At 36.4% G+C, this 23,919-nt stretch overlaps 3 protein-coding genes across 3 annotated transcripts; 1 reads left to right on the top strand and 2 right to left on the bottom strand.

Annotated features, from left to right (window-relative positions):
- Positions 1-4,465: 4,465 nt before the first annotated feature.
- Positions 4,466-6,862, top strand: LOC143625896 (U-box domain-containing protein 16-like). The gene has a single exon (XM_077096114.1). It carries the CDS (start codon positions 4,683-4,685, stop codon positions 6,732-6,734), a length of 2,052 nt encoding a protein of 683 aa, XP_076952229.1. The 5' UTR covers positions 4,466-4,682; the 3' UTR covers positions 6,735-6,862.
- A 3,629-nt stretch (positions 6,863-10,491) lies between these two features.
- LOC143625838 (gibberellin 2-beta-dioxygenase 8-like) lies at positions 10,492-13,431 on the bottom strand. Its single transcript, XM_077096074.1, has 3 exons — positions 12,968-13,431; positions 10,800-11,136; positions 10,492-10,716 (listed from the first exon to the last, which is right to left on the bottom strand). The coding sequence occupies exons 1-3, from the start codon at positions 13,429-13,431 to the stop codon at positions 10,492-10,494; spliced, it is 1,026 nt and encodes a 341-aa protein (XP_076952189.1).
- A 6,453-nt stretch (positions 13,432-19,884) lies between these two features.
- LOC143625893 (zinc finger CCCH domain-containing protein 30-like) lies at positions 19,885-22,485 on the bottom strand. Its single transcript, XM_077096111.1, has one exon. The coding sequence runs from the start codon at positions 22,483-22,485 to the stop codon at positions 20,287-20,289; it is 2,199 nt and encodes a 732-aa protein (XP_076952226.1). The 3' UTR covers positions 19,885-20,286.
- Between the last annotated feature and the right edge of the window lie 1,434 nt (positions 22,486-23,919).

Genomic DNA, 23,919 nt, shown 5'->3' with positions numbered 1-23,919 from the left:
AAAATGAAATAATAAGAAAAACCTTCTCATTTAAACACTTTTTAAGAACATTTTTTTTATTTATTCATACCGTCTGCTTTGAATTTTGATTACTTACTCACGTTTAGGTTTTTTGTTTATGCACGCACTATTTGAAATTTACAATTCTTGTGGTTTATGTTTTAATTATTGCATGTTTTAATTCTTAAGGTTTATGTTTTTATTATTACTTTTTAAAATTTTACTATTAACGATCACTTTAAGATTGTTAACATTGAACGACATGTTTTTAAACTTTAATCAAACTTTAAGAATTTTTTGAAAATAAATAGTAGTATTATGTCTTACTATTAACAATCGTTTATGTTACACTAACATGGATTATAATTTCCGACTTTAAAATAAATATGAAAACTTCATACATGCAAATATAGTTATCTTATTTTCCAAAATAAGTTTAATAATTAAAAGATGCTTTACACTTACTATTGCAAATTACTTATTATTTATTTAATTTTTTTGCTTTTGTAGTCGGAAATTCAAGAAGAATTTTAGTTAAAGTAACCCTATAATTTATAAAATTTGAATCATCATTAACAAATAACATCAATTTTTAAATTTATGGATTTATTAATTCCCCGTGTAATACACGGGTCTCAAACTAGTACTCTTTATAACAACTACTAGAGTTAAGTGTCATTTTAGTATATGTGGTTTGTCCAATTACGCAACTTTAGTAACATTTTTTAATTTATATGGCTACCTCACTTTTCTAAAATTTACAATTTTAGTACTTTTTTCTAATGCCGTCTATTTTTTCCATTAAGTCATGGGCAAATTAGTAATTTCGGTTATTTTATTTATTTTCTCTTTTGAGCTAAGTTTCATTTCCATATGCCTGTTGTTTGCTCAATCTCATGGGAAGGAACACCATTTTACGGGTTTAGTTTGGCTAAAAAGATTGGTTTGGTTCTCACGGGCCTATTTGGTTCTTATGGCTTGTACATATAAAACCAAAATCATACCAGAAATCCTTTTATGAAAAAACACAAAACCAGACCATCGAAATTGAGTTTGATCGATTATTTTTGGTTCAGTTGTATTGGTTATTTTGGTACGGGTTGGTTACAAATGCACGCCCCTATATGAGGTTGTGACTTGTGAGTGACAAGTTAATGCCCCACACACGAAATTGTAGAAGTTTCTCGTGTACAAACATATACAACATAATAAACTATGCACCTTCCCCACACATGGTATGCAGTATACCTCCCAACTTTGACCTTAAGCTTGGGTTCACATGGAACAATGTATCATTACAACGCAACAGGGCTTAGAAATACAAATTGAACACGTGAAAAACATTTAAAACAATTTTTTCATGTAGGAAAAAGACACGGTCAACGTAGCTTAAGGCAAACCACGTTGTAAGACCACCAAACCTGTCATAAAGCTTCAATGCTAGAGTTATAGGTTTGCCATGTACCATTCAAAACACAAAAATAAAATTCTAAGTTCCCATCATGTTTAAAAACATTGGCGTGACGCATTAGGCAAATCTTACAAAATATGTTTTATTTTGTCCATATGAGGGAGACTTGGCCATAAGAATCCGTGACATGAATATCACCAACATGTTTTGGACGTAATGATTATGAATGAGAAAGTAACTTCATAGTTAAATGTGTTAGTTGGGTTGTCTAATGATGGGGACGTCTAAGAAACTTTCTAAGAAAGTAACTTCATAGTTAAATGTGTTAGTTGGGTTGTCTAATGATGGGGACGTCTAAGAAACTTTCTACCCTGGCAACTAAAAACACATTTGTTAGCTTATTGTGGGCAGAGTGGACACGTTGATTGATATGAGATGCCAGATGTTACAAATTGCATCACACCCATTCATGCTATGAATATGATGGGGGCAAACCTAACCAGAGGCGATGAGTCCCAAGGTAACTGTAATGTCTGTGATACCTTAGGCTAACATCATACCATTCTTTTGTGCTATATCTATCACATTGTTATATTCATATATAAACTTAAGTCTATACTTTACAACTAAGAATATTTTCTCAAATAATTTTTCACTTAGATATGTGTAATCGATAACAATTGTTGTTCGTACTTAATTCATGAAACTTTGAGTCATAGTGGAAAAACTTGACATACACGGATACTTGCACAAGTAATATAGCAATTGACAATAACACCACTATCGAAAACGATTATCTTCAAATCCACGCAAGTTTTATTTCTAAATAATGTCAAAAGTATTTTAAATATATTATCAAATAAATGATCAACTTTGATGCTTAGGCAAATGGCTTGAAAAATTGTTTGTAAAAAAGTTTAAATGAAAATGTCAATCTATAACATTCATCGTGCAAAGTTTTTCACATTTTAAAAACTTTAGTTTTTACACTATTTAAGCAAGCAATATTACCAATTTAGAACCCACTAGCAAACTTAAACTCTACATTTCTAAATCATTTATAAGTGATCTTGAACTCTTTAAAACAACTTTTATACTAGATGACATATTACATATTTGCAAGAGAAGAGATGTAAATTCTATATCCAAACATTATGCTTTATTTACGAGTTGTTATTCGTATCAAGATCAAGAAGAATTTGTGAATGAAATATCTATCTTAACTAGAGATACGAAGTTTATGATATGTACGCCCAAAAAGTAACAACAAAGAAGTTATTGATGATTAATACCAAAACTAGCTAGACGAGAAGAAATGCTCATTACCTTATTTGTGAGCCGCTTTATCAATGATCTTTACCAAACCAGAGATATTCTTGGTGAAGAAAACTTTTGGTAAAGACAAGAAGTGGACGTAAGATATCTTAGTTAACATCCTTTTGTATTACAACCAACAATTAATGTTTTGTAATCATCTTTTTGTCTTAACAATTAATGTTTTGTAAACTAGAAAATATTTTTTAATTAGTTGTCAAGAAATTAAGAAAAAACATATTTACATACGTATAGGTTCTACTAGTCACTAAAATTCTCATAAAGCTTTTGGGCACTACTTATCTCGTCGATAACATGAGGTGATATGTATAAAGATTTAAATCTATAGCTTTCGGATCATGAACTCGTGAATATGTAGGAACAAGTCAACAAAGAAACATATAAACGGTTTAGAGAAAACTAGTGATTTTGGTTAAAACCACGGGTTGACTAAAGACTAACTTGTTAGGTTTGATCCCAATGGACTTACCGGTTATAATACGCATTGTTACGTTTGATACTAACAGACTTGTTTGCTATAATACACGTTAACACATACTTTTATCATCTAAGCCTAAACACGTACCTTAGTGAACTCCATTACCATTAAACTGATTTGCTACATTACAAACAATGTATCTAGTTGATAGGTGGGGTTACATAAGATTTACAAATAGTGGTGAAGCTTAGACGAATACGCGCGAGATGGGAGGACTCAATACCTATAAAATTTTCAAACGAAAACACAAACTTTCACTATGGGCCACCATTTATGTTGCGTCCCTATTTACAAATATAGTTCGCGAGTAATCATTTGACTAGTCTCAAACATCCAAAAATATCTACTCAAAAACCTCACTATCAAACATTCAAACCCTCAATACTCTTCTACTAAAAAAAAAAAGTATAAATGTCTTTATGGCTTTCGTGTATCAAATTTTAATGTGAATCATGCAACTATATGATAAGACAGAACAAAAAATAATATGGATTCTTAAATGTCAATAATGATGGCTAGATGATAATTTGAAGTATTATCTAATAAGTCAATGATTGAAAGGATAACAATAAACTTTCCAAGTTGCATTTTATGATTCACCAAGGCACTAACTTGACTATATCAAATTCTTAAGGGTAATGAAACAACAATTTGGTCAATGGGCGCCGTTTGGAAAAACACATTATAAAAGTAATAATAATTAGAAAAAGTCCTTAATACTTGTCGCCCTGCCGGCGGCTGACGGCTGTCAACTGCCACCCCACCACCACCACACAACTACCATCACCCTGATTTCTTCTTCGTTTTGTTTTGGTGTACCGAACACCAAATTTCTAATTGTTCGAGTCCAACTTCTCAACCACCTCCAAATCAATAAATAAATAGTAAATATTAAAAATTAAAAACAAACCTAAATAAATAAGTAAATATATAACTAGACTATACGCACATGGTATACGTTTACCCATGCCGTGTATTGGTGTATGATTATACCACTTGTATGATACATTTTTCTTTATATAATTTCATTAAGAAGATAAACATAAAGTTTAATACGCCCTGTTATGGTCAATATAATTTCGCATGACCGCCATGTAAAAGTCAAATAAGCCATACAAGAGTACACGAGTCGTATATTTCGTATAATATAGCGTATAATATAGTATAGAATTAGGATATAATCAACCAATATATATAACTCCGTCAAACAGCCGTATTCCAGCCTAGATGACCCCATAATATAAATTTCATGATTAATGAATAAATAAAAGAAGAATAAAGTGAGAAAAGAAGGCATAAACAGCTATCAACAACAACTGCAATAAGTTTTTCAGATTAAATTCAAAGATTCGATCACCGGCGTCTTGATTTCACCGCAAAATCAACTTTTTCCATCTCAATTATCTCCTGCAAATCGGTGAGTCTTTCAAAAAACTTCATTTCATTTTATTATTGTCCATGGCCGTTTCACCGGAAACTTTACCGCCAAAAAAGAAGCGGCAATCTGATTCACCTGCCACGTCATCGTTTGGATCAGAAGAGAGGCTTCTACGATCACTGTTACTCAGATCTAAAGAAACTTCTTATATGAATCCGATTCCATTTGTTTTAAACCGAAACTCGAATTCGATTATTCGTAAAACGAAGCTGCTGACGCTGCTGTTTGAGGATTTGGTTGTGGATCGTGACGTACGGCCGTTTCCAGCGTCAGCTGTGCTATGCTTTGAGGAATTGTTCATCGTGTTGCAGAGTATTAAGACGTTGATTGAAGACTGCTGCAGCGGAAGCAAATTATGGCTTCTGATTCAACAGCAATCAGTTGCGAACAAATTTCATGAGCTAACTCTCGAATTATCAACCTTAATTGATATATTTCCAGTTAGAAATTTGAATCTCAGCCGTGACGTTGAAGAAATCGTCGAATTGATCCGAAAACAGTGCTCGAAAACAATAGCTTCAATTGATGATAAAGATATTAATCTCCGAGCTGACGTGGTTCAAATATTAGATAGAATTAAGCGTGAGATCGTTCCTGAACAATCAAAGCTCAAAGAGATCTTCACGAAATTACAAATTAACAATTCGTCAAATTGCACCGACGAGATCCAGATACTTGAAGAGGAAGTTAGGAATCAAAGCGACGAGAAGTCAAAGGCGGAAATCGTATCGTTAATCGGACTTGTACGTTACGCTAAGTGCGTGCTGTACGGTGAGTTGTTATCTCCGGTAAACGTACGGCGTCGGAAAAGCTCAAGCTCTTTGGATATAACGATTCCGAACGATTTCCGGTGTCCGATAACTTTAGACTTGATGCGTGATCCGGTGGTGGTGTCAACCGGTCAAACTTACGATCGAGCATCGATAAACCTCTGGATCGAATCAGGACACACCACGTGTCCGAAAACAGGTCAGACTTTGGACCACACGGAAACAATACCTAACTGTGCTTTGCGTAACTTGATAGTAATGTGGTGCCGCGAACACCGGATTCCGTTTGAGTCAACGGAGACCAAGGAGAACGTTAACGGCGTTACCACGAATAAGACTTTAATCGAAGCGACGAAGATGACGGTGTCGTTTTTACTCCAGAAGGCTAACGCGGCCCAGACGTTGGAAACGGCTAACCGTTTCGTATCCGAGCTGCGCGCGTTAGCCAAGACAGACTCGAATAGCCGAGCCTGTATAGCCGAAGCTGACGGCTTACCTCTATTAGTTAAATATTTAGGTTCGGAGCATCCGAGCCTACAAGTTAACGCCGTTACCACTATTTTAAATCTATCTATTCTTGAAACGAATAAAACTAAAATAGTGGAAACAGACGGAGTACTTAACGGCGTTATTGAAGTGTTGCGTACGGGTGCCACGTGGGAGGCGAAAGGAAACGCGGCGGCGACGATATTCAGTCTCACCGGAGTACACGCTTACCGGAAAAAGTTAGGTAGGAAGTCACGGGTTATCAAGGGTTTGATGGAATTGGCTATTAACGGTCCCATTAATTCGAAACGAGACGCGTTAGTGGCGATTTTGAATTTGGCCGGAGATAGAGAGACAGTGGGAAAATTGTTGGAAGCCGGGGTGGTTGAGATGGCGAGTGACGTCATCGATGGGTTGCCGGAGGAAGGTGTGACGGTTTTAGAAGCGGTGGTGAAGAAAGGTGGGCTAGCTGCCATAACAGCGTCGTTTCATGTGATTAGAAAACTGGGAATAATATTAAGGGATGGGACGGAGGGGGCACAAGAGAGCGCGGCCGCAACGCTTGTAAATATATGCCGAAAAGGTGGGTTGGAGATGGTGTCGGAGTTAGCGGCGATACCGGGGATTGAGAGGGTAATTTGGGAAGTGATGGGGATGGGGACGGGGAGGGGGAGGAGGAAGGCGGCGACGTTGTTAAGGATTCTACGGCGGTGGGCCGCGGGGTTGTATGGGAATCCTACGGCGGCGTATGTTGTGGCGAGTGGGAGTTCGACGACGACTACGACTACGACGGCGGGAGTGGTGTTGCCCGGGTAGATTGTTGAAAATTTTATTCTTTGGGGGATTTTATTGTAATTAATTTGTTTGTTTTCTAATTTTTGATTTCAACAGAAACAAATGTCAATTGTAAACATGTTTTCAACTCAATACAATTCAATAGAAAAGTGGCCAAATAATTCATCAAGTACAAGTTGAAATGGCAAATGTGTAAATGAGTTCAAATTCTTGATTGCTAAAACATTTACTCGGTGAAAGTTTGCAATATATTTATATTTATTTACTGATAAACAATAAACAAGTTGGTAACAAGTAAAGCTCGAAGGAAAAAAATCTCAACATGTCAAACCGGAGCTCAACATGTAATAACTCGAGGTTAAGTTTTTGAGCATTCCAGACAGTTTCTTTATCTCTATAATTACATAAAAAAACGCTCTATTTTTTTCTCTCATATACAATTTAATAATATTTTTTACATCTTTATCATTATTTTTTTCTCCCTCTTTTACTCGCAATCACTTTCAAATATATTAAAAAATAAATGGAGTATGAACAATGTTACTCTAAATTAATTCAAAATTTACTCAATCTTTGCAAAATTTTCTTTTTTCTTCACTCACAGTCACTTATAATTCTTTAAAAAAATTTAGAGAACCCTCTCATATAATTATAGAGGAGTTATCAGAAATGCTAGGGATCTCAGGCTTTGAAGTTTGAACTCTAAATGGAAAAAAGAGATAAAGAAGGAAACTTAAACCCCTTTGTATTGCACAACTTAGTTTCGCTTGTTATCCAATAAAAGCAACTAACAACTTTTAACACTCCAGTTGAGAACGAAGTGTGCACCTGCCTTCGAGAACAAGCGCAAACCTACGTTGAGGTGATGAGCATTAGCATGAGAACAAGCGCAAACCTACGTTGAGGTGATGAGCATTAACCGACACCAAACAGTTTTCTATTTAGTAGAATATATATTGTCAAAGCTCGCTTGACATCCAAGATCGTTTCTTACGAAAATAGTTGTATCTAGTGAACAATGTTTGTCATTCACGGGCCGGGGCATGGCGAAATGTGGATCTTAGTCTTAAATGAATTAGTGATTTGTGTCTTCGAATCGATTTCTTAGGTCTATCTTGGTTCTGCAACTTACATTATAGAATTTCCCATATCTAAGGAGCCACCAACCAATGCTACCATACACGAGACGCATGTACACAGGCGGATCTTTATTCGGGCCGCGGCCCCATCACGCTTTTCGCTCGGTGGTCTTTTTTTCGAAAAAATCAAGAAAATATATATACGTATTGAGTCCGGCCCGGCCAAGTTATTTGAGTTTGGTCCATCCATATTATTTGAGTCCGGGCCAGGCTTGAATTTTTATGAATGTAAAGTTTATTTAAAGCCGAAGATCAGAAATCGTTTACGAAATAAACGTAAAGATAAAGAAAGGAAGGCTAAGCAATAAAACTCCATAAGACCAACCCTAAACCCAAATAAACTTTAAACAAAAAAACAAAACATTATGCCAAAAATCCAGCCCTAACATATGGTTGATGTTTGAACACAACAACAAATGGAGGTTCCATTGTGACCGTTGTGTGACTTACTGACTTCGGCACAGAAGTTTAAACAGAAGCTGAGAAGCAAGCAAGTGAATTGATGAAATCATTTGGATGTGAAATTGATTGAGTGATTGAGCACTGTAGTTGTCTGCTGAGACCTGAGGTTCGGAACTGACTCTCAAGACTCGTTTGAGAGTGAAATCGATTAATCAAAACAGTCAACAGAAGCAAGCAAAGACCAGGTTTGGTAATTCGCATTTCACCATTTTGTATTTCTTTCAATTTGGTATGTTAGGGTTTGGAATTATTGTTTGACCCGACCCGAACCGGATTGCCGACCCGATACTTAAAAGTAGGAAAAAACATTTGATTGTTGTGACTTTCGGCCCATCCATATTAAATGCTCAAGATCCAAAAACAAGTCAACATAAGTGCTTTGAAACCATGAAAGCTCTCATCTTATGTCGGATGCATGACGGCACTCAAGTTAATTAGCTTATTGTGTCTTAAAAATGAAGAACTATACGACCATCTTGAGAGGCTTGGTTTTCCCATAAGCAATGAGTTGGATGTGGATTTTTATCATTAACTTATTGCCTGGTCATATGAGTGTATGACTAGTTAATCATGAACAATAATATGAACTGAACAGTAGGAAAAAGTCAATCTCATAGTTGCATATGATGCTTAAAACTGTTGAGTTGAACATTCCGAGCAAGGGATCGATCTCAAGTGTTGCTAGTTAAGGAAGAAAGAATCAAGAAGGCAAAGACTAGGGCAAAGGGCAAGAACAAAAACAAGAGCAAGAAAGGGAAAACAAAAGCTACATGCAAGTTTGCTGCCTCCAGAAGCTGCAAAAAAGCCTTCGAAAGACGAATTGCTTATGTTATGGAGAGACTAGGAACTCGAAGACGAACGTCTTAAAGTTTCTTGTTGAGTTGAAGAAGGGCAACGCTAGTGGAATAGGCACTTCAGGAATCTTTGTGATATCACTCTACTTTTTTTTCTCAAAATGCGTGTATCCACACTGGGTGTGATACTTACATTTGCAATTCGTTATAAGGACTAAAGAGGGTTACATAACTGAGAGTAGATGATTTGGTCGTCCGTGTCGACAATGGAGCGCATTTTGTTTTGAAGGCAATAAGGCAACGCTCAGTTTTGTTATCAAACGGCTTGTACTTAACATTAGAGAATGTTTGTTATGTGCATAGTTTAACTAGGAATATCACTTACGCAAACAAGGATTTTATTATTATTTTCACGACGATAATATTTTGACCTATATGAATGACATATATCTTATTTTGACGCTAAGTCCTATAATGTATTTACAAAAATTATATAACCTAAATTTGCAATTTATGTCATGGATCCAACTTTTCAGAATTACACGTGGATATACCAAATCTTGAACTGTGTGAATTTATCCCACCCATAGTACCATGAGTGTTGTTTCTGTCTTAGGTCACAAGCTAGTTAGATGGGTGAGTTATGTTCACAATTCCATGTATAAATATTGGCCACAAACTCATATCTATGGATCATTCACAATCACCATTTTGTAAGAATGTATGTTCTCAATTGACTCTAAGATGAACAATTTCATCAATTCTAATGTTTTCAATATATGTTTCGACACTATAAACAAGTATTTGACGATTCTTACTTGTGATCATAAACTTTATTTGATAATCTATACAATGTGCACATTAGTGAAGCTGAAAAAAGTTGAACTATTTATAGTTGAGTAAGCACAATGGGTTATGATAAATAAACAATCAAAATAGTTTATAAAGTCTTTAGTATTAAAACATTCATTTCATGGTGATTCATGCCATGTTTGGGAAAGCATGTAAAACCATACCGTGCGGTAACGCCTTGAACAGCCCTGAGTAGCGTGAGCGTATTTCGGTTCCAGTTAATTATATTCGAGAAATTTTATCTTTTTTTCATCCGAGGACGCATTGCATGAATATATATTTCATCAAGTTCTATAACTATATTAGGGCGTCTAATCTAAACAAATACCAAATCCAAAAGGCTTGATGAAGAGTGTTTGTCACAAAAATTGAACCTTCATAGATAGAACTTGCATTATCATAGAATCCTCATATAGTTATAATAGTTAAGTAACTAAACTCAAAAAAGTAGAAACATTTTGATGTGTGGGGTGGGGTGAGGTGAGGTGGGGTAGGGTGGGGGTGGGGTGGGGTGGGGTGGGGTAGATAAATCTAAAGAAAGAAATAGGAAAGTAAGGAGAACAACAGAAGAAGACCAAGTACAATAAAGAGCTGATCAGTTATGGACCAGGTGTTGATTCTGTCAACAGCTTGATTCAGAACCGGAGGCGAACATTTGAGCTCCACCGAGTATGCTCCGGGCTCATGATCTTCGGTTATTTCTGGTTCAATGTTTATCTCCCCATTTGCACCTTTATACTCTCCACAGCTCCATTCCTTCAAATGCAAGTTGGAAAACATGTCAAAAACGAGTATTAAAATCAGTCGGCCCGTAAATAAAACATTTGTAATCAAAGTACCTGCATCTGTTCTCCAAGGGTGAACACAATGGTGTCGGGCCCGGTTCTGAAAGACAAAGGGCCTTCATCAGATTGAAGGCTGAAATCACCTGGCTCGGTTGGGATATGAAGGCTTAGAGCGAATGTACCGTAGTCTTTCTTGGAGTCGGCTCGTGGAGTTTGGGAAGAGCGTGGGGTGTGTGGTTGGAGAGCTGAGTTATTATGCTTGAACAGTGTCATTCTCGTTTCGTTTTCCCTTATTTTCTGGCGAGATTGCTTAGTTCCGTAGCTTCCCACGATCTTGGCAGCATCATCTGCAATTGCTTCGAGTTTACTTGCAAGATTGTCCATTTTTTGGCTGTAAATCATGAGATATATAACAAGATAGATAAGAAAACTCGTGTCATGTTTATCGACTATAACTAAAAGTCACTTGGTATGTGTAGACTGACAGACTGTACTCGCTTTGGGACCGGGTCTAAGGGGTCGGACCCACTATCAAGTCGACCCATTATGGCTGGGCCTAATTAACTTTCCCTGTATAGAGGGTTCTAATGATTGAGGCTTGAACTCATAACTTTGATTAACAAGACACACATGGCACGGTAGACCATACTGGTTTGGGCCTGGTTTAATGGGCTAGACAGTTTACCATATCGGCTCTTTATGCTCAGGCCAGACCCATTACAAGGTCGCCCATTAGAGTTGGCCCAACATTCCTTTCCTGTATAAAGGGGGTCTTATGATGTGGTTTAAACTCATTATCTTTGATTAACAAGACAAACTTGGTATGGTATGGTAGGGGTGAGCAGAAAACCGAATTAACCGAATCGAAACCGAACAAACTGAAAAGACCGAACCGAAAAAAACCGGACCGAAGCACTAACCGACGGTTAATTTTTTAGTTTTTTGAAAAACCGATTTTTCGGTTTAGGTTTGGTTATCCATTTTTAAAAAACCGAAAAAAACCGAACCGATTAACCCGACACGGTATGAACCAACGGATTTGCAAGATTCTAATGTGTATGGTCAACAATTAGAGACTTTGATTGAAAAGTTGGAGAACATAGAAATTGATAATAATAATGTTTATTCACGACGTGTTTTGACTTTTCAATATCTACTTAAATATTAATACAATTGTACGCGTTTTTTTGTAGATGTTATGACCGGAAACAAAACACCAAAAGAATCTACCATTGACGGTGATAAGATTATGAAGATGATGACGATTGTGTCTAAACACTTTGAAGATGACTAAGATAATGAATGAAGGTTCCTGCCAAACTTTTAGTATTATTTTATTAAAAACTTTGTTTATTTTGTTTAATTTTAAATTCTACTACTCAAGAAACTTTGTATTTGTTTGGTTCCAAGTAACACGTGCCTATTTTTTTATTTTAATTCAATATATATGTGGTACTCTATTTTTGTGATTTTTTTTTGCAATGTCTACATGCAATAAAAAAACCGAAAATAACAGAAACCGAAACCGAAAATAACCGAAAACCGAATAACCGAACAACCAAATAACCGAAAACCGATTGGTTGGTATTATAAAATAACCGATGGCTTCGGTTTCGGTTTGTGTTTCACCCAATAACCGAACCAAACCGAACCGTGCTCACCCCTATGGTATGGGATGATATAGGTATACCGTACCGGCGTATCATACCTAGTTTGGCCCTGTTGAATGGGTCAAACCTATTACCAGGTCGGACCAGTAGCGTTGGGCCCAACATCCCCTCAATATAAAAGATTAGCACCACCATATATGTTGATATTTACTGATCTCGTATTCGTATACATACTGACTTGATTGTCGGAGTGTCCTAGGAGCCTTTGCTCCGACCATGAAGATAAGAAGCGATGATATACCACCACCAACACATATCTTAACCGAAGGAACCACTCCACAGAGCTAGCTATGAGGCAGAGCTGGGTGGTTGACGGGCCCCGGACTACCCGAATTTTTATTTTATTTTTTTTAAATTATACATATATATATTTTTAAAAAAATATGTACTCTTAATGTTTAACCCTAATTACTCAACCAATTTAAGGCCTAATTTTTTTTCACTTTCAGCATGAAAAAATTTCACAATTTCCGGAAACTGCCCTGCCACTCGACATGTATCTATTAAGAAGCCCGAGTAAACAAATTACAAAAGATCAAAAACATAGATTACCTGAACTTGCGGAGTCGCTCCTCTCGGGCCACATCGCGCCTACGCTCTGCTGCCGCAAGGCCAGATCGCGACCACTGAAACTCCTCCCGATCTCCATCCCGGCTCCACCGATCAGCCAACAGTCCAAAGCAGAACTCGGCCTCCGAAAACGCTTGTTTCAACTCCTCGGTCGATATCCCGTGGCCACTAATCCTGAACACTCCATACTTTTTGGCAGATCTCATCATCTCACTAATCGAATTCCTGTCCTGGATTTTAATCAGCCGGTATTCGACATCCGCAATCATGGAACGGTTGACATAATCAGGAAGATTATCAGGCATGTGCTTCATCTTGTCCAGATAAGTGCTAAAGGCCTGGTCACCCCGGGCGCTTCTGGCTGAGTTTGGGACCGGGGACGGTGGCGGTGCGGTGGTGACCGTGGATGAGGCGGTTAGGCGGTTCTTGATCCGGGAGAGAGCCATTGAGTTTGTGGTGGGAATGAATGAATGTGTGATTGAATGGAAGACAAAGAGAAGATGTAAGTGTCATGCATGATCAATATGCAACGTGACAGTTACTATGTTATTTTTAGAAATGAAGACCGGGACAAATGCATGGAATTTGCGCATTGCCTTCTAATAAATTATTGTAATAATTAATATGATTTGTGAAATAAAATAAAACTTGTACAGGGATATAGAAAAATAGGTATTTCTTCTTTAAATTTGCACAAATATAAGCAAGTCATTCACTAAATAATTCTTAAAATGTTTTACTATATTAATCATAACATTTGTAGATTCTAAAATTTCATTTCTCAAATTGCTTTACTTTTAATTGTTAGATTAGTATTATAGCATGCGTGTTGCGCGGGTTTGAGACTATAAAGTTGATTAGATGTGACGCGGTTTGTGACTATAAAGTTGATTAGATGTGATGGGCGGAGTTTGCTATGACTATACGTGTAAGTTAATACCGGCTATGTTTGTTATGATACCAAAACTAACCTATAAAATAACTTCGTCAAATTCACGTATTTTAAAGATATTAAAAAAATGATACAAAAACACAGACGTTTCGACACAAAATTAGTAGGTATCAACTAGGTTCATTACAATACGAAAACACAACAAAATCAAGTTGTTTAAAATACTTTGACGTGTGTTTGATTCGTTGATCTCTCTTATTGTTTAGACCAAACTTTAACATATCAAAATAGCAACTCAATAAAAATGCTTTAAAGTAACAAAAGAGAAAAACAAAAATTAAATGCTAAAACTAAGATGCAGACAGCTTGCGGCAAGCAAGAACAGTCAAATTAAATATCAGCACATCTTTAATATATTCAAAAAGAAACGTGAGTACATCACATCATATCTCTTCTCCCATGCCATGAACTTCCAATTGCTATCTATTTACATCTTCACCATAGGTAGGATGGATCGATGACCACTCATACTTAATTAAATAGGCAACCAGTAGCATGGTTGTATGAATAGTCTCCATCTTGTTCCTGTCGGTAGGTGACTCCCATGGGTAGGGGGCGAGGTTATCAATAAGGATGTCCAACTGATCACTGCCGGTTAGCCGATGGATAGAGGAATCATTTTGGTTAAGCTGGAGAGAAGATTTGATTTACTACCGGAGATTGTCTTTAGTTTATATGAGGGAGGGAGGGAGTTGTGAGGAATAGGTTAAAATGATATTATAAGAATATGCAGAGAGGGATTTACCGATGGGTTCTTTGCTGCTGCCCAAGTGGCATATGCATGGAGAACATAGTAAGAAGTAGACAGCTTTTATTAGAGGTGAAACTACAATGTGAAGACAACAAAACCATAATTAAAGTTCATCTATCAAATTATATTAATAGGTTACTAAAGTGTGGGTTTTAATATGAGCCTTTCGAATTCAAACCAGTATTAATTCTCAGCCGTCCGACTTTGAACACCCCTGCGTAACATATTAATTTTTTTTAAATAAAAAAAAACTATAATAATATCATACTCAAATTAAAAAGAACAAAAATATTAACGTATGGAAATGTTATAGTCGTTTAAAGGTCGTGGAAGGGATTTTTTTTATATGACTACAAACCCTTCTCATATTTCTCATTTTTATCCTTTTTTATAGAGTAAATTGACCCACTTTATTAATATATTTTATGGTGATGATCAAAATTACTTTCAATATAATTTCAGATTTTCAGTCACTACCACTATCCAATATGGGCAGGAAGCAAGTTAATATAAAATTGCATTTTAAATTAATTAAATATATAAACAATTTTATAAAAATATTGGAACAAAACATTATGAACTTCAGTCTCATCTTCTTAATATTAGTGTTTTAGTCCTGCGTAATCCATTAAAGACTATACATTAGTCTGAAATATAACAATATTTGAGAAATAATATCCATATATAATTTATTAAAACACATACAAGATAGTAGTAGAAAACACCAAATAATATTAATCAACAAAAGTCTTTTGTTTTCTAGTTCATCTCCTAGGTCTCACACATATTTAAAATACCCAATTATGCATCACGATTAATCAACGTCATGACCACTCTAAAAAGAATAGATAAATAAAATTTATAGCACCATGTGAAACCTTGAAATCGAATATGTTAGCAGCCAAAGCTATATATATTTTTTGTTATACAAAAAGCAATTTCATAGACGGCTTTTATTCGATGAGCAGAATAATTCATTGATTAAAATTATAAAATAAAGTTATAAGATCATATGAGTAACAAAACTTACTTGTAGGATAGTTTTGATTGAATATATTCACGATGATGTAAGCTAACTCCAACTTTAAAAGCAATTCGTGCTGATAACGTGCCGTTAAACAAACCTAATAGCCAAAGTATATGAGAAGGAGATGCAAGGAGAAAGATGTATATTTCATTAATTATGTGTAGATTACAATGAGATAAAATGAGATATTTATATAAGATGAAAACTTAGAGAGAAAACTAATCTATATTAGGTGTTATAACCATAATATTAATATATTTATAACACATTTAAAATACTTTTTTTTATGATAACGATTTGGATGTTTTTATAACAATATAACCTGAGGTAGAGTTCAATCAATAAATTCCTTACCTGCTGACCTTTGCAGCAACGTCTAATTTTATAATATAAATTTACTCCATTTTTTTCCCCACGAACGTTTTTAAATCAGTAAAAAGATAATATAAAAAAATGAAAAAATTTAAATATAGTCACGCAAACACAAATTAAAACAAACTTAAAATATTTAAAACATATTTTTAATTCAAAAAACCAAAAAGATCGGCAAGTTCAACAAGCAAAAACAAATTTGTTAAACTCATAATCATGTTCAACTTTTGAATTGTAATGACAAGATAGTCGGTTCTATTACATTCAACAATGATGATTGACTTGCACAAATGTGATAGTAAGTTTAAATCCTTACAAATGCAAGATTAAACAGTATCTAGGTGTAAAGGTTGTTGTTTTTTTTTTAAAAAAAATATCATATAACAAGTAGTGTTAAGTTATTTGATGCATCGTTAAAATATTTGTCTTTAAGTTGTAACCTCTTTTCAAATATCAAGGCGCATTTGAAAATCATTAGTTTCTTCACTGTTACATCCAAACCCTAAAGTAAAATGGAAAATTATTTTTTTAAAATTAATGTAATAATGTAAAAAAATATCAAGAAACTGGAGCATTAATTTAATTTTAAAATTTTATGAGTACCCACTAAAATCTCAAAAAAGGACATGCTTCTAAAATGGGCCACCATATCTCCACCGGATACCTTCTGGCATCATACCCCAATACCTGCCATACACAAACACACCCTCAAACCCTGTCTTAAGGTCTTCGTAACAACAATGGCTCCTATGGAGCACGTGCTCTTTCATGTTAAATGGGACAGGGTTCAAACTTAAGCTCAGATCCAACAGCTTATACTCCTTCTTGGGCAACGCCACCGTACACCCGCCGGCGGTTTGTTTCTCGCCGATCTCGGCTATTAATAAGATTATTGTTTACGCACACACTCAACTCACTTTAATTTGCTTTGCTGGACTGGATGGATACTAACTTGTTGTCTAGTGTTTGTTTTTATAGGAGAAAGAGGATGGTTTTAACTATCAAATTAATTATAATTGCTTATTATGCTATGCTTACAAGGATTACAAAGGGTTTTCGTTCTCCACTCTGTTTAGGGTTTGTGATATTAGGGACAAGGTACATTCTTTTTTTTTTTTAATTTACTTATTTAGTTGATTTTCTTAGTTTTGTGTGAAATAAGAACACGAATGGTTGAAGAGTGGTACATTCTTTGGTTTGTGCACTCTACGTAAACCATTTTTGAGTGTTTTCCACACTCAATCATATAGGACAGCTCATTGTTCTTCATATAACGCATACAATGTTTTAACATGTTTAAACTATCACAACACAAATACTCCAATTTAATTAACCAACCAATGTTCCGCTAGCGGTTCACATACAATTTTCAAAAAGGGGGATATGGCAAAATTGGTAGGCGCTACGGACTTAATTGGATTGAGCCTTGGTATGGGATCATTTGTAACTTGTTATCTTACCACTTTAACATGATCACATACAACCTTGTCATCGCATTATGCACTTTTGATCACATAAAATATTGTCATAATGCCATTCATAAATTTCATGAGCCATGATTGAACTTTAAGCAACACGTTCAATATTTCAATTATAGACTTCTAATTGTAACACAAACACATCATTTCGTGTACAATTTAGCATAACACTTATATACAATCATAAGCACATAGTCCATCAAATTTAAGCATTCTACCTAATTTTAGAATCTTCAAAATTTAAACTTGTATACAATTTTAGCATGCAACTCATATACGATCATTTAAATTCGCATTATTCCTTGGAATCTTCCATTTTATATTTTCTTCTAACTTGTTGATTTTTTAAAGGCAATCATATATCATGTTTGAAGGTTAATCTTGAATTATTAAAGTTAATGGTTTATTATAATAGGTTTAAGAAAGGTTTTGCTTTGAAGCGAAAGTTTAGTAGTTGTCTTGTAAGACAAGTTTAGTAGATCTGTAAATAGGGGTCTAGTTTATTGTGTTATGTGAGTCAAGGAAAGTCTCTCTTCTCCATGTGAGTTTGTTAGGTTTGTTTGTTAAGTTCGTTTGATTATATGAAAAGAGTCGAGGGTTGTCACCCAAATATCTCGTGTTTGTTTGTTTGTTTGATCCGTCTGGGCCAACAATGTTGGTATGTAAATGTTACGCATAAAAGGATTTCCTAAAGTTCATTTGGAAAGCCCGCAACAAAAGGATTTTCAACAACATCGTACACCCACCATCCAAAGCGATAGGAACAAATAATGGTGATCCCGTATCTATGAATAAAAACAAGGCTAAAACACAAAATGGAGATTGGTCGTTTTGGTGTAACCTTAAATTTGTAATTCCTAAAGGATTCATGTATACTTCCTTTTATGAATTTGTTCTTGTAAATTTCGATTTCTAGAATTTGCCAGCTCGTTAATTATTTATATATAATAGCCCATCGTTACCAAAAAAAAGAAAAGCAAAGCATAGCTTTAATATGACTGACCCGATGCATATAATTATACCTCCGGTTGATAAAATATACGTGAACCAATAAAAAATGACATTGGTGGACACGAATCATGGATTTGTAACTCCCATTGCCTTTGATAGCTTCCACCATTATTAATGTGTCCCCCACCATATTTGCTTACTACTATGGTGTTATAGTTTATAATTACTTAAAGCGTCACTTTAATGTTATGTAAGCAGTGAGCTTTAACTAATCAGCCATCTAATAAAGTGTTGTCGTTTAACCAGACATTATAAAGAAAAGAAAAGGTGAATGGTTGAAATGGGGTGGACCCCGCTTTTTTTAGCCTTCTTGGGTGATGGCAAGCAGGGGCAAATAGTTTGGGGTGAGAGAGATGTGTTGGTTTGGTGGTGGGTTAACAGGTGAGGTGGCATGGCTGGCACTCCCAACCACAACCATAACACATAGTTGAATTTCCGTGTCAAATGTCAATGGTGATGTTCTTCAAGGATATCTTGATTAATGGAATACAATGACTATGTGCACATAATCAGTCAAAACACGAAGTGTAACAAGGAAAGGGAATACATTATAACAAAGGAAACAACTATTTTTCTTTATCTTTATTTTTGTAAGATAGCAAATAAGAGATAAAACCAAACAGGCTTTAGACTTAATGCTTTCCCTCCCCTACAACGATGTTGAAATATGATAGGCGTCAAAATCACATTTGAAAGTTTTAGAGAGAAAAAGCCATTTCTATGTTACCATAAAAAGAAAAATTTAAGGAAATCTCATTAAAACACAATTTCATCACATTCCTCATCCCTTTACGGGTACCAAATAAGCTAAAAATCTATCCCTAGTCCAAATTGCTTGACGCTTGATCTGCGAAACTTCTCGTTATTCAACTTGGTTTTTGAAACGGCTTGTTGGCCCTGTTTGTGAGCAAGCCGAGCATGTGCAAGCCCTTGCTCAGTTCAGCTTGTGAACCGCCCTAGATGAATTAATAGTTACGTGCATGAACACCCTAGATGAAATGCGAGTACCTTCAGTTTTCAATTCATGTTAACATCCAAACCAAATTTTATAGTTCGATTTTTGAGTTTAGTTTCCAGCAATTTAAATATGTAACTTCATAATCAAGACAACCCGAAAAGTACTTGCATGTATATTGTTAACCTCTTAAAAACAAATAGATATATTCTTTATCCATGTGCCCGTTGAACCAAAATTGAATTGGTTTTTCAAATTTACTACCAAACAATCAAAACATAACTAACCCAAAGACCTGCCTGTACTATGAACTGTTGAACACCCCCAAATTTACAACTAGAATTAATATAATCATAAGAAACAAAATAATAGCTATAATAATAACATATGTTTTACATAATAATAAAAAGGCAGATACAATTTGTGACCAGAAATTAAACAAAGAGCACAAATTGGTGAATACATCCCCAGATGGTTTAGCCAAAAGGAAACATTAAAGAAAACTGAAATTGTTTCAACATATAATAAAATTTGTAAAGAAATGAAATGATAGGCTAAAATCATGACACTTGCTTGCTTTCTTCATCCTGTTGCCATTAGAACATAACATATTATCTTTGAACCCCACCCAAATGAATATAATCAGCCCACCTGTTATACCAAACCACATGCCCTGAAAGAATATATACTTACCTAGAAATGAGTTTTGTTAAGTGAAAATGAATATGAATTCATCATTTTTATCATCTCTTTGCTCAAGACACGAGCTGATCAAGTTGCATCTGCTCGAGCCAAGCCCCTAAAACTGAATGATCGTTTGACTCAGCCTGTGAACGACCACCACCGGATGGTGCAGCCACCCCACCATCATTACCAGAAAGTGGTGCAGCCGCCTTGTTTTTCATCATCTCAGGTGGTGACTCCTTCACAAGTGATTGCACCCATGATAGATCCGGCTCCTCAGCACCATTAGTATTATTATTGACCCCAAACGAAGCAGACTTCCCAAACGGGTCAACATTAACAGACCAGTCAACTTTCCCGGTTGGCGACCCCCATTTTGACCAAGAAGTGGGTGTGTTGACAGGCGATCCAACATTAAAAGAACCAGGACTGTTTGCTCCAGCTGTTGTTCCAAGATCCCGAGAGCTGAGACTGCGAAGCTTCTCGCGCTGTGCAAATGCAGAAAGCCGAGCACCCATTGGAGATATCGGGTCCATGCTTCTTGGAGACATTCTTAACATCGTGTTGACTTGGTCAACATTCTTTGGTGAGAACACATTTGTATTAATAGGAGAGAGCATGCTTTGCTGCTGTTGAAACTGGTTCAGAACCGCTGATTTGTGTGATGGTGAAAACACACCCGGTGATGCTGCCTGGTCTGAATACCGAGGAGAAGATGTAAGCTCAGCGGTGAACAAATCCTCTAGATTTGCAGGCGCAAGTGTTTTAGACCGAGTAGAACGGTTCAATGAGAGTGAACCGGGACGAGAGTGTGAGTAACAGGCCAAGTCATTTAACAGCTGGGAATCCATATCCTGCAGCATACTCAAATCATCGGGTAGAATATCCCGGGCACTGAAAGAAGACCTTAGCCGACTCGACTGGAGGTTGCTTCCCGGAAGATGAAGGGCGGGGACATTTGGCTGAGACCATCCAACCGAAGAGTGTTGGCCACCGTTTGACGGGGACATCTGTTGACTGAAACTAGGAGACATGACCGATGAGGAAGGTGACCCGGGAAGCATGCTCAAAGCTGCAGCCATATCCATAACACTAGCACTGGCAGCAGACGACCTAGGAGACGGGACAGCAGAGCCTGTTGAGACATACAATGGCCTAAGCTCCTCGGGAGTATGAGCAAAGAAACAAACCCGCCTAGCACAGCCCGTCCCATCTTTACATAACCGTGTACGGTACTGGGCTGGATGGAGCCAGCACTCAAACACACCATGAGCATATTCACACATATCCGCTCGTCTACAAGCACCTTTCCTAAAATCAGGGCACGGAACACAACTATAATGAAACTTTCGTGGGTCCCGTCTGCGTGCGTTTTCTCCCGGATGAACAAACGGACATTCAGTCCAATCATGAGAATACGCCCTCGAGCAAGGTCGGACCTTAAACGAAAACATCCGAAACTCGTCTGTAGAATAGATGCTGTTTTTGATATCAGGCAGAGACGGGTCAATCGGGTATTCTTTCTTCTCAGAGGCAGCGTTGACCAGAACATCATCATTAAAATTTGACATCATTGGAGATGATACGAGCTCGGAAGGAGAGCATGGCGAGCCATTATCTGGCGAGGATGATAAAGTCGGCGACCACGAGCTCGATGTTGTTACAGACACAGTCAGCTTATTATACCCAACCGATCCATCAGACGCACTGCTCATGAGAAGCTCTTCAAGCAAAGATCTGGCCCCAGACAGCTTTGGAGGTACAATAATAACATCAGCGGGTCGGTGTCCATTAGCATCTTCAATATTCGGATCCGCACCGACAGAAAGAAGCAGCTTAACAACCTCAACAGCATCAACCGAACCACCAGAAGCCGCACAGTGAAGGGCGGTGCACTTATCGGGCCCACACGAGAAGTTCACATCCACCTTCGGTTGCGAAACTATTAACTTTAACACACTCAAGCTTCCATACGTTGAAGCAACCATTAACGGAGTCCGATGCTCAAGGACTATCTGTTTCGAACCCTTCTTGCGCACATACCATAGCCCAACCTCATTGATCGATGACGGGTCGTTCTCGATGGACCGTTTAAACCCCTCAAAATCATTGTTAGCAGCGTATTCAAGTAAACTCGAAAAAGAATCTTCAGTGTCCACAGTTAGTGAGCTCATGACTATTTTGTTAGCTTGTTTATCTGTTGGTACTGTTGATGAAGAAGAACCAGATTTATTATTATTATTATTACTCTTTTCAGGGCCACTACACATTCTTCAAACAGCCTCCGCACATCCAGAAAAATAACAATCAATTAAATTGAACCACAGCATACATAATAAAGAACTAATATCTTAGAATCAAACACCAATAAAATGAACATATTCATCTCAAAAAATCAATCTTAAAATCGATCTAATAATAATAATAACATATTTGACCTACTTTGACAAATTCATTACAACCAGTTTCTTGTAAAACAAGATAATTAAAAAAAACAGATCATTATCTAAAAATTAAAATTATATCCAACAAAATATAAATATAGCATCTTGAAACATTAGATTAAAGTCAACACACAAAAGAAACAAACACTTACCGATCAAATTACACGGCAGGCTGAAAACCGCAGCTATGAATACAGATCTTCAGGCAGATCGGAAACTTATAGTGAGATGAAAGATAATAGAGACGAAAACCGGAAGCAAATCGCTACCTCCAACTCCATTTTTACTCGAAAGCGATTGATCCGGATAGATACATAGTATGTCGATACAACCTATGGTATATATATACTTGTATGTATATATAGGAACTGAGAGCGAAGGTAAAGAGAGAGAAAGTGTGTGTGAAACTGTAGAGAGAGAAAACGAGAGGTTAGCGAGACAGGGATTATGTGTGTGTAACGTACAGGAACCGAAATGTAAACGAAATGCGGATGAAATGCAAATGCGGGTGGGATATTAAAAGTTAGGTGGGGGGTGGGGACGGGTGCTGTCGGTAAAAAGGGAATAGGTTAGAGGGTTTACGTGAGGGACGGTGGTGACTGGTTCAGCCGGTTAGTCCACGAAGGCGACTTTGGTTGAATAAATGAGATTGAAATGTGGGTTTGGAGTCCGGAAGAGGAAAGAGAAACGAGTGGATGTGAAGAGGTTTTGTGAATTGGATTGGAATGTGGTTTGAGGTCACGTCCGGAGAAAAAGGAGGCATGGAGCACTCGGTTTCAAACTTTCATTATCTTTTCTAGACAGGTTATTATTAAATGACCAGAATTTATGGGTAATATATATTAAATGAAGTGCTGTATGATATAATGTTTTGTATTGGTTTCTTGAACGGATAAATGAAATACGGACTAAATTTATCACATCATGATACATTCGTGTTTTGATTCTGGAAAACCTTCATCTAAGATCGACGTCCGTAAGCACTCGTTTAATGGCACGACAGTACGATGAGATAAAATCCGTTCAGTTCAATAATGTAACTAGTGAAAGCCACCTACTTGCCTAGTCTTCCATTATTACCCTGGTGCCTATGAAATTATATATTGTAAGTAAGAATCGAGCATGTGTCACATAGAATACCAAGTTTATTTCTTACCACACCATGACTAACTCATTTGCATATATACTGTTTTGTATCACTTTTTGTTTCTTTTTCGAATTGGTTTAACGGCAAATATATACATCCTTAAACCTACTATT

The sequence above is a fragment of the Bidens hawaiensis genome, unplaced genomic scaffold, assembly GCF_021521415.1.
Source record: "Bidens hawaiensis isolate Kalapana, Puna unplaced genomic scaffold, B.hawaiensis_p1.1 tig00004242_1, whole genome shotgun sequence".
Taxonomy (NCBI): Eukaryota; Viridiplantae; Streptophyta; class Magnoliopsida; order Asterales; family Asteraceae; genus Bidens; species Bidens hawaiensis.
This window is presented reverse-complemented; position numbering and strand designations above follow the sequence as displayed.